This window comes from Aspergillus pseudoviridinutans (genome assembly GCF_018340605.1).
Source record: "Aspergillus pseudoviridinutans IFM 55266 DNA, scaffold_5, whole genome shotgun sequence".
In the NCBI taxonomy this organism is placed as follows: Eukaryota; Fungi; Ascomycota; class Eurotiomycetes; order Eurotiales; family Aspergillaceae; genus Aspergillus; species Aspergillus pseudoviridinutans.
Genome location: NW_025091285.1, coordinates 1,842,811 through 1,854,781, shown reverse-complemented (window position 1 = coordinate 1,854,781; position 11,971 = coordinate 1,842,811). Strand labels below are relative to the sequence as shown.

At 52.8% G+C, this 11,971-nt stretch overlaps 2 protein-coding genes across 2 annotated transcripts; one reads left to right on the top strand and one right to left on the bottom strand.

The window, feature by feature from the left end:
* Positions 1–342: 342 nt before the first annotated feature.
* ags2 (alpha-1,3-glucan synthase Ags2) lies at positions 343–7,976 on the top strand (the record flags this gene model as incomplete). Its single annotated transcript, XM_043303589.1, has 6 exons — positions 343–693; positions 784–959; positions 1,022–7,009; positions 7,068–7,273; positions 7,353–7,863; positions 7,928–7,976. The coding sequence occupies 6 exons, from the start codon at positions 343–345 to the stop codon at positions 7,974–7,976; spliced, it is 7,281 nt and encodes a 2,426-aa protein (XP_043159524.1).
* Positions 7,977–8,754: 778 nt separating this feature from the next.
* Positions 8,755–11,191, bottom strand: luA (3-isopropylmalate dehydratase LEU1; the record flags this gene model as incomplete). The annotated part of the gene is made up of 3 exons (XM_043303588.1): positions 8,755–10,881; positions 10,935–11,041; positions 11,092–11,191. The coding sequence occupies 3 exons, from the start codon at positions 11,189–11,191 to the stop codon at positions 8,755–8,757; spliced, it is 2,334 nt and encodes a 777-aa protein (XP_043159523.1).
* Positions 11,192–11,971: the final 780 nt, after the last annotated feature.

The window sequence follows — 11,971 nt, the reverse complement described above, 5'->3', positions numbered from 1 at the left end:
TCATCCTCTTTCTCATTGTTCCTCCCGGTTATCTCCACGTCTTTAGCTACTATTGCTGGCGCCACTCGTCCTCTCGACCCTTTCCAGTCTGCCCGAGCCTAATCTCTCAACTGCAATTGGCTGCCATTAGTTTTCATTAACTTTTCTAGAGGATAAAAGAGGGAACCGACAAAGGGTTGATTAAGAGAGCGAGGGTCGTCTAAGCTATCTCATCGATCCATTCTCGTTTCCCTGCTCTTGTCTGATATATTCTTCCGAGAGACCTTCTTCGACCCTTGCACCACATGCTGCTCTCGTAATACGGTCACCCATTTTATTGTACGACCGTCGGTCGGCTTGAACATGAGTTGGAGGCTTGTGGGTTCGTTGCTCGCGTTCTTCGCGACAACCACAATAGCATGGCCTTACGACGAGGCCCTCGTTGACTACAATCTCAACACAAATAAGCAAGCGAGCAATCCTGCTGAATACTCTACAGATGGGCCTGGCCACAAGTACACACCGTCGCCTGACAATTGGCGTTTCCCCATGTATACCCTCTTCCTGGATCGTTTTGTCAATGGTGATCCAACCAACGATAACATCAATGGTACCCTCTTCGAGCATGATCTGAACTCGAACCAGATGCGTCATGGGGGTGACGTCGTGGGCTTGATTGACACGCTGGATTATCTTCATGGAATGGGCATCAAGGTGCGTTTCTGACCCTTTTTACTTGCCCCGTCTCCGTTCATTTTCTCCGCTGAGAAATAATTGAATTCTTTACTAATATCTAACGAACAGGGCATCTATCTGGCAGGCACGATTTTGATCAATCAGCCCTGGGGTTCAGACGGCTATTCAGCTCTCGACACTACCTTGCTCGATCAACATTTTGGGAATATCCAGACTTGGAGGGACGCAATTTCGGAAATTCACCGGCGAGGCATGTATGTCGTTTTTGACAACACAATCGCTACGTAAGTAACGTCCACACTCATTCTGCAGTAAGTGCTTGAACTCACCAGTGTCCCTCACCTAGAATGGGTGACTTGATTGGTTTCGAAGGATACCTGAATACCACTACCCCTTTCTCCGTCAAGGAACACAAGGCACTTTGGAAAACTGACCGCCACTATGTCGATTTCCACTTTGGAAATGATTACAACGAAACCTGTGACTACCCGCGATTCTGGAATGAGACTGGCTGGCCAGTCGACCAATCCGTCAGGGACCAATTGAATGGGTGCTACAACAGTGACTTTGACCAATATGGTGACCGAGAGGCTTTTGGTGTCTATCCAGACTGGCAACGTCAACTGGCAAAATTCGCTTCCGTCCAAGATCGTTTGCGCGAGTGGGATCCCAGTGTCAGACAAAGGTTGACTCGTCATTCCTGCATGATCATCGAAGCCCTTGATATTGACGGCTTTCGGTATGACAAGGCCACGCAAGCCACCGTGGATGCCCTGGGAGAGATGTCACTCGCTTATAGGGAATGTGCTCGTAAAGTTGGTAAGAACAATTTCTTCATTTCTGGCGAGATCACTGGAGGAAACACCTTTGGCTCCGTCTACCTTGGGCGCGGTAGGCAGCCCAACCAATACCTGGAGTCTGCCATCGATGCTATGAACATGACCAATTCATCGGACCACCAGTACTTCTTGCGCGAGCATGGCCATGAGGCTATCGACGCGGCAGCATTCCACTACTCGATATATCGCTCCCTGACTCGATTTCTGGGCCTAGACGGTAACCTGGCAGCTGGCTATGATACTCCAGTTGACTGGACTGATGCCTGGAACCTGATGGTTATATCCAATGATATGATCAATGCCAACACTGGGAAGTTCGATCCTCGACACATGTATGGTGCCACAAATCAGGACGTTTTCCGATGGCCGGCCATTAAGTACGGGGTAGAGCGACAGCTCCTTGCTCTCTTCATCACAACCCTGCATCTTCCAGGCATCCCAATTCTTTTGTGGGGCGAAGAACAGGCTTTCTACATCTTGGATGCTACAGCCTCCAACTATATCTATGGACGTCAAGCAATGTCACCCGCCACAGCATGGAAGACTCATGGCTGCTTTCAACTGTCGCCGTCGCAGTACTACAACTGGCCCATCCAAAAGGGTCGCCACGGTTGCCACGACGAGGCGGTCACGTACGATCACCGTGATCCTTCCCATCCCGTCCGGAACATTATCAAACATATGTACCAGATGAGAGAGAACTACCCTGTTTTGAACGACGGATGGTGGCTACAGAAGCTATCCAAGCAGACGCGTGAAATCCATCTCCCTGGATCAAACAGTACTCCTACTGAAACGGGCATGTGGTCAATCCTAAGAGACGTGACCCCCGGTATCCAGAGCCTTGGCTCAGACAAGGACAACCAACCGGTATGGCTAGTATACCAGAATGAGAATCACACCGTTGACTATAAATTCGACTGCGGCAGCAATGACTCTGCCTTAATCGCTCCGTTCGCCTCAGGAACCACAGTGCGGAATCTGTTTTATCCGCATGATGAACACGTTCTGAAAGATGGTCCAAAGAAACTTGGCTTGAATGGCTCCATGGGCATCAATGGCTGCCTCGATAGTCTAACTCTCAAGCCCTTTGAGTTCCGGGCCTATATCCCAAAGGAAAGATTCATTGCTCCCAGTCCCATGATCACTCAGATCACCCCTGGCCACGATACCCCGTTACTCTCAAAGGTCGCGCCTGATCAGGCTGAAGAGATAGATGTCAGCATCTACTTCTCAGCAGAAATGGACTGTGACTCTGTCACAAAGTCAATCACGCTGAATTCGACGACAGAATCTGGGAAGACGCCATCTGTTGACAGCAAAAGTGCCAGCTGCAAGAAGATTCCTGCGACTGATACTCAATGGACCGGTCAGCTCCCAAGCATCTGGGTTTGGACTGGAAGGTTGACCGGTGTGTATAATGGGATTCACCGGTTGACGGTCACAAACGCAAGTGACTCCGCTGGGATGAGCGCAACAAATGCCATTGACCACTTCCTGTTTCGTGTTGGCCAAAGTGACAATCCCATGGTATTCACCTCGGCCAATTATTCCAGCAGCCTGTTGCACGAGCACGAGAACGGCACACTCTTCATCCAGCATCATGCTGCTGGTGCCGACAAGTATCGCTATTCCACCAACTGGGGGAGTTCGTTCTCTGATTGGAAGGACTACAAAGGTGGCAATGAGACAATCGAACAGCTCCCGTGGTCAGGTACCAAGAAGCAGAAATGGCAGGGAAAGCATGTGCGCGTTGAGTATTGGAGCAAGTTGACTGGGAGCAGCGACTACGTTCAAGAAGGAGACTCTAGTTGGGACTCCAACCGCCCACGGCGTTTCCCTCACCTCTTCTTTAATGGGCCGTATAATCAGTACGGCTATGATGCTGGACTGAACAATGCGGTTCAGCTAGGAGAGGATGGACTGTGGCGGTTTAGATTTGTGGCTGAGTGGCCAGCGCAGGGCCAGTTCAACGTCTGGGGCATCAATCCTGATGGTCAACCTGACCAGAGTTTCGTGTTTGGTGATGTAGATAGGGACGGCGTCCTAGATCGCATGCCCCCCTCTTCCCTCAGTACCACACTGATTAACATCACTGACCACCCGCCAGCGCCTCATCTGGCATGGGTCCTTCACCTGGAGGATTCGAGTCTGCGGTTCCGACTCGAGCCAACGGGCTCAGGGCCAGTTCAGATGGCCGTTTTCTTCCTCCTTTGGCTCATACCAGTTTTGACGGCTGCTGCATGTGTATACGGCTTCATGAAATCATTCTACCAAGTGAAATTTAACCAAGTCGGAGTCAGCGAGAAGAAGACGCTATTGCCATTATGGCTCCGGAGGAGGATCAAGCGCTCTGCTTTTGAAGATGGCGAGCCTATGAATCCTCTTGTGCGCTTTGCAAACAGATCGGGCTTTCTCCAAAGTAGGTCTGCATTCAATGAAGGGGCATTGCAGCGGAGGACTGTCCTGATTGCCACAATGGAGTACGACATTGAAGATTGGGCGATAAAGATCAAAATCGGCGGTCTAGGCGTCATGGCACAGCTTATGGGCAAGAACCTGGGGCACCAGAACCTGATATGGGTTGTCCCTTGTGTGGGTGGCGTTGATTACCCTGAGGATCAGCGGGCTGATCCGATGTTTGTCACCGTGCTCGGGAACTCTTACGAGGTCAACGTCCAATACCATGTTCTCAAGAACATCACTTATGTTCTCTTGGATGCACCCGTCTTCCGCCAGCAAACCAAGACCGAGCCGTATCCTGCTCGGATGGACGATCTGGATAGTGCCATCTACTACTCTGCCTGGAATCAGTGTATCGCACAGGCAATCAGGAGATTTTCCGTCGACCTGTATCACGCCAATGACTATCATGGCTCGATTGCTCCACTCTATCTGCTACCACAGACTATTCCTATTTGCTTGTCCCTTCATAACGCTGAATTCCAAGGACTATGGCCAATGCGAACGCAGAAGGAGAAAGATGAAGTCTGTTCGGTGTTCAACCTTGACCTAGATGTGGCAAGTCGCTACGTCCAGTTTGGTGAGGTCTTCAACATGCTTCATGCGGGCGCAAGTTACCTTCGGCTGCATCAACAAGGCTTCGGGGCCGTAGGTGTCTCAAAGAAGTATGGGAAACGCTCTTATGCCCGGTATCCGATCTTCTGGGGACTGAAGAAAGTTGGAAACCTTCCGAATCCTGATCCTACAGACACAGGCGAATGGAGCAGAGAGCTAACTAGGCAATCTGACATCAAGGTGGATGCAACTTATGAGGCCAGCCGTGGAGAATTCAAGCGTCAGGCACAGGAGTGGGCGGGACTGGAACAGAATCCCAATGCAGATCTCTTGGTATTTGTTGGAAGATGGTCCATGCAAAAGGGTATCGACCTCATTGCAGATGTTATGCCTGCAGTCCTAGAAGCTCGCTCTAATGTTCAGTTGATCTGTGTTGGTCCGGTTATTGACCTCTATGGCAAATTCGCGGCGTTGAAGCTCGATCGTATGATGGAATTGTACCCCGGCCGTGTGTTCTCAAGGCCCGAGTTCACAGCACTTCCGCCATTCATCTTCTCTGGCGCTGACTTCGCTTTGATCCCATCCCGCGATGAGCCCTTTGGGCTTGTTGCAGTGGAGTTTGGGCGCAAGGGTGCTCTTGGTATTGGTGCGCGTGTTGGCGGCCTGGGTCAAATGCCAGGTTGGTGGTATAATGTCGAATCTACTACAACATCGCATCTTCTTCACCAATTCAAACTCGCTATCGGTAGTGCATTGAGCTCGAAACCCAAAGTTCGAGCCATGATGAGGGCACGGTCCGCGAAGCAACGCTTTCCTGTTGCTCAGTGGGTGGAAGACCTTGAAATCTTGCAATCTACTGCAATTCGCATTCACAGCAAAGAACTGGCGAAGTCAAGTGGACAGTCGTTGACGCCATCCGGGTACAACACCCCGAGTGGAATGATGACGCCGCCAGTTGCAGGAAATCTGACTCCAACGGGCATCCAAACTCCTCCTTTAATCCATTCACGGGAGCCAAGTATCTCAAACGCCAGTCGGCTCAGCGTCCTCGGGCCCCAGCAACGAAACACAATTGTATACAGCCGCGACCCAAGTCCTGGAATGATTGAAAAGCCCAAGTCAGGTCTTAGCCGGCAGCTATCCCTCGGAGTACGAGCTGGACCTGGGCACCTGGAGCGTCGCGGCCGTCGTAAGCCCAAGAAGATGAACCAAGCGGGTAGTGATGATAATCAGAACTCAATAACAGACGTCGAGTCAAGCAGCGACGACGATATTATTCCCAGCTACTACGGCGACGACGAATACACTCTCACGCCCGAACAAGCGGAAGCAGGGCGACAAATGGAAGTCTCCCAGCAACAAGTGCATCATGCCGTATGGACCCCGCGGGACTTCTTCAGTCGAAGACATTCAAGTCAAACGTCTATTTCTTTCAACACACCCCTGTCCCCCACCAGCACTGGTGTCGCAGAAGCCGACGACACTCTCTTCCCCCCTGCTCGGCGGATGCTGGAGCCTGCTAACCCGAGCCATCGCCTTAGCAGCGCCTCCGTGCTCTCGGTAGATTCGATTGTCGGCGCCAAGAGAGATTATAGACTCCAGAGGGTTGATCCTTTCTTCACAGACAGTACCGGCGAGTTTTACAGGATCTTTGAAAAGAAGTTGGAGGCGTTGAATGGTTCAAACAGTGAATCACAGCTCTGCATCGAGAAGTACCTTGTCAAGAGCGAGAAGAAGTGGTTTGATAGGTTCAGGGATGCTAGACTGGGTCGCAACCAGTCTCCTGCCTCTTCCGTTTTCCAGGTCAAGCGAGATATTTCGTCCAATGATTCGGTTTCCAATGAAATGGGGGCGCGTGAGAGCGACAGCGACGCAAAGAAGGAACGTGATGAGTTCTTCTTAGGATCTGACTATGTTCCCCCGACAGGCCTGAAAAAATGGATGCAAGTGCGGATTGGTGACTGGCCTATCTACTCGATATTTCTTGGATTGGGACAAATCATTGCGGCCAACTCCTACCAGATCACACTGCTCACCGGCGAAGTGGGCCAGACACCTGAAAAGCTCTATGGTATCGCAACAACATACTTGATCACGTCGATCATCTGGTGGTTTTTCTTCCGCTACTTTAAGTCAGTGGTCGTCCTCTCGCTTCCATGGCTGTTGTATGGCCTCGCGTTTGTCATAATCGGTGTTGCGCATTTCGAAAGCAACTCGTTCAGTCGCGGCTGGATCCAGAATGTGGGAAGCGGACTATACGCTGCTGCCTCCTCCAGTGGCTCCATTTTCTTTGCGCTGAATTTTGGTGATGAGAATGGAGTGCCTGTCAAACAGTGGGTTTTCCGTGCATGCGTCATTCAAGGTACCCAACAGGCTTATGTGATCGGCCTGTGGTATTGGGGAACTAGCCTTGCTCAAGCAACCAACAGCGGCATTATCAATCCTCAGGGTGATATAACAAACACTTGGAAGATAACGTACGTTTAACGCCCTTTCGTCCCTTCTGCTGTCACGATTCGCTAACCGATATTCTAGCGCCATTTGCTTACCCATCGCCATCGTCCTGTGGAGTGTCGGTTTGCTTGTTTTCTTCGGTCTGCCGAATTACTACCGGCAGATACCCGGGAAAGTTCCATCTTTCTACAAGTCCGTCTTCCGACGAAAGATCGTTCTGTGGAACTTCGTCGTGGTCATCGTCCAGAACTTCTTTCTGAGTGCACAATATGGACGGAATTGGAGCTGTAAGTCATCGAACAGTGGGACATTGCAATATCCTCAAGGACAATGGCTAACATTTCTCGCTTTCTCTCTCTGCAACAGTTCTCTGGAGCTCTAAGAATGCGGAAGCGTGGCAGGTGGGAATCTTGTGCGCCTTTTTCTTTGGCGCTGTCTGGGCCGCGCTGCTATACTTGTTCGGTCACCTGTCCAAGTCTCATAGCTGGATCATTCCAGTGTTTGCCTGCGGCTTGGGGGCTCCACGATGGGCCCAGATGCTTTGGGGGCTCTCAGGGATTGGCCTGTATCTTCCCTGGGCTGGCGGGGACCTAGGCGGAGCCCTTGTATCTCGGTCCCTGTGGCTCTGGCTTGGAGTCCTCGATTCCTTGCAGGGCCTTGGATTCGGCATGATCTTGCTTCAGACCTTGACTCGGATGCATATTTGCTTCACTCTGCTGGCTTCGCAAGTGCTAGGTTCAATCGCTACCATCTGCGCCAGGGCGTTTGCTCCCAACAATATTGGCCCGGGGCCGATTTCACCAGACCTCACGGCCGGAGTCAGCTCGGTTGCCAATGCCTGGTTCTGGATTGCTATTTTCTTTCAGCTGCTAATATGGTAAGCACATTATCCCGCAACCATAGGACTTTCGGACCCAACACTGACAAAAGGTCTTTCGCAGTGCTGGTTTCTTGAGGTTCTTCCGGAAGGAGCAACTTTCAAAGCCGTGAACAGCAAGTATCCGTCGACTTCCTGTGATGGAACAGTCTTGGCCCACTGCCTTGACTGCGACCCGAGGATCCATGACACGGCTTTCTATCTATGAAAATATAACGCCCATATACTCCGACATTATATACAATGGTTGGTCATTTATCCGTTTCTAATGTTCTGGGCGGGTTCTTCTGCTCTGGTTTATAACGAGCGTAATATTTCAGCACTTTCTGCTCTGGCCATTAGGCACAATGGCATGGTGTGTACATTGATCGCGGCTCGTCTTGCTACCGACAAGCTTGTCTGACTCTTTCTCCTCCGAGAAAAGCAGCGCATTGCATATTAATGGGTTACAGTGGTTGCACGAATCATGGATGTCATGTCGTTCCTTTGTATGGCCTGCCGATGCTATTTGTCTCGCCTCCGATTGGATATGTCATGAGGGAGACTAGATTTTGCATTATGTCTGTTTGTTGAGATTTACGACCTCCATGCTCAATTAATGATTATTTATCTGTACATTCAAAGCTACGGTCTCTGTATTGCAAATAGAACGATAGCATTGAAGAAGATATCCATATGTGGTATAATAAAAGCGAAGAACAGTATCCCCGAAAGCCCGCCCAATGCATTGCAATAAAATTAGAGACTTGAGGGTGACAGGGGTCACAACAAAGCCAGTAGGTGAAATAAGGTACCATCCAGGTGGAGAACAGCAGAGCATGAATGCATGAACGGTCGTAACACTTTTGCCGAGAGAAGAGGAAAAGGGGAAAATATGACAAAAGAAAACGTTTACCACTCCAGAGGCTCAGTCTTGACGTCTCCACGGTTGGTCTTGGGGACGGGGGCGGCCTGGATCATGGTGGCGCCGCCGCGCTTACCGCGCTTGAGGTAGCCGCTGCCATCGAGCCAGGGGGTCTCGAGGGTGCGCTTTGCCTCGAAAGTACGGATCTTGTCCTCCATCTGGAGGGTGAGGCCGATGTCGTCGAGGCCGTTGATGAGGCAGTGCTTGCGGAAGGCGTCGACGTCGAAGGAGGCGAGCTTGGAGCCGGCGGCGTCCTTGATCTCCTGGTTGACGAGGTCGACCTCGATCTCGCGGCCGGCGGAGGCCTCGGCAGCGATGGCGGCGAGGGCGGCCGGGTCGGAGATGACGACGGGCAGCATGCCGTTCTTGAAGGTGTTGTTGAAGAAGATGTCTGCGAATGAGGGGGCGATGATGCACTTGATGCCGAAATCGAGGAGGGCCCAGGGGGCGTGCTCGCGGGAGCTGCCGCAGCCGAAGTTGGGGCCGGTGACGACGAGGATCTTGGCATTGCGGTAGGGCTCCTGGTTCAGGACGAACGACGGGTTTTCGGAGCCGTCGGCGGGGTTGTAGCGGAGCTCATAGAAGAGGGCGCTGCCGAGGCCGGTACGCTTGATCGTCTTGAGAAATTGCTTGGGGATGATGGCGTCCGTGTCGACGTTGGAGCGGTCCATTGGGGCGGCGATGCCGCGGAGGGTGGTGAACTTGGGGAGACCCGCGCTGGAGCCGGCGGCGGCCGTGGCAGCGGAGGAGTTGGCGTGCGGCTCGTTGTCGGCCGGCATGTCCATGATGCGGTCGAACTCGTCTTCCGTTGTGGGTTCCTCGTGCTCCGACTGGATGTCCAGGTGGGGCTGGGCTTTGGCCAGCAGGGGGCTGGCGGTCAGATGCTCACGCACGTCAGCTAGGTGGCCGGTGATGGCGGCTGCGGCGGCCATGGCGGGGGACATGAGGTGGGTGCGGCCGCCGGCACCCTGGCGACCCTCGAAATTGCGGTTGGAGGTGCTGGCGCAGCGCTCCTGGGGAGCGAGGATGTCGGGGTTCATGCCCAGGCACATGGAGCAGCCGGCCTCACGCCACTCGAAACCCGCGTCCGTGAAGATGCGGTCCAGCCCCTCGGCTTCCGCCTGCTGTTTGACCAGACCAGAACCGGGGACGACCATGGCCCGCAGGACGTTGGCGGCAACCTTCTTACCGCGGACGACCTTGGCCGCGGCACGCAGATCCTCAATCCGCGCGTTGGTGCACGAGCCGATGAACACCTTGTCGACGGGGATGTCCTGCATCCGGGTGCCGGCCACAAGACCCATGTACTCGAGGGAACGCTTGCAGGCGATCTTGCGGTTCTCATCCTCGAAGTCGTCGGGTCCGGGGACGACGCCCGTGATGGGGACAACATCCTGTGGGGAAGTACCCCAGGAAACGGTGGGGATGATATCCTTGCCGTCAAGGATGACGGTCTTGTCGTAGACGGCGCCCTCGTCGGACGCGAGGCTCGACCAGAAGGCGACAGCCCTCTTCCACTCGGGGCTGTCGTACTTGGGGGCCAGGGGCCGGCCCTTGAGGTATTCGAAGGTGGTCTCGTCGGGTGCGATCATGCCCGCGCGGGCACCGGCCTCGATAGACATGTTACACATGGACATCCGGGCCTCCATGCTGAGGCCGCGAATGACGGAACCGCAGAATTCGATGACCGCACCAGTACCACCCGCGGTGCCAATGACTCCGATAATGTGCAGGATCACATCCTTACTGGTCACGCCAGGAGGCAGCTCGCCGTCCACCTGAATGCGCATGTTCTTGCTGCGGCGAGTGAGGAGGGTCTGAGTGGCGAGGACGTGCTCGACTTCGCTCGTGCCGATACCGAACGCGAGGGCGCCGAAGGCACCGTGTGTGGAGGTGTGGCTGTCACCGCAGACAACGGTGGTACCGGGAAGCGTGAACCCTTGCTCGGGACCGATGATGTGAACGATACCCTGACGCCTATCTCCCATGCCGAAATATGTGAGACCGAAGTCCTTGACATTCTCTTCGAGGGTGGTGCATTGCAGACGAGAGTCGGTTTCTTCGATGAACTCTTCGACGTTCTTGAAGTTTTTTCGCGACGAGGTAGGGATGTTCTATTGATCAATTAGTTTAAGGCATTTCATACAAGGATATGAGAAAAGCATACGTGATCAACTGTGACGAGAGTGCAGTCCGGCCGGCGGACCTTGCGGCCAGCATTCTTGAGACCCTCGAATGCTTGTGGGGAAGTCACCTCGTGGACGAGATGTCTGTCTGTGACAAGTTAGCTCTAAGATAATTGTGATAATTACGAGCCAACATACCGATGTATATGAGAAGGGTACCATCCTCCTGCTCATTGACAATGTGGTGGTCCAGGACCTTGTCGTACAAGGTCTTGGGCTTCTTGTCTGCGCCAGGCATGAGGGGCAAAGGCGAGCGGAAAGTCTGGTGATACTAGACAACAGCAACAACTCTCGTTCTTAGCAGATCAGTAAGAAGAAAGGCTGGAAGACGGATACTTCAATGCCTTGGAGATACTAATAATGACAATTATGATGACGATGCGATTTCAAGGAGAAGCAGCAACATTTTATCGGGCTGGTCGGTCGCGATGTCGCTCAAGAACGATGAGGGGCGGACCCGACATCGGCCGGGTCAGCAGAGATTGGATTGGCTGTGATTGGTTGGAGCCGGCCCATTCCGCTGGGGAGATCCCTCCGGTACCGGCCAGGAGGACCGCTTAATCGCGGAAAGTCACAATGACTCAATAATAATCCTAGTCCATTATGAGTAACATAGGGGCTCTGATTGACTTGTCTGGTTGGGGTAATCGTTGTAGAGTGTGATCTGAGTCTTTGCCTGTTTGCACTACCCAGGAGATGCGAGCGTGTTAGAGGTCCTGGCATACAACTCATCTCCATATGGAGCTCCGGAAGGCAGCTCGGCAGCAAGGATGAGACAATGTCTTAGCCTGGTCCGATCCTGAGTTCCTGACGGTTCCTGTCGGATGTCAGTGGACACGCTGTTTATGAGCGAACAATCTGTTCCACATGGGATGTGGTTTAGATAATGGAAGGCCGAAGACGTTCGAGATTATCAAGTAGGACTCACAGCTGTTGTATGACTACAGTAGAATCCATTGGCTCGAGTATTAATGAACTGTCCTCGATTTGTGTGCAGCATATTCAATAAGCAGGGAGA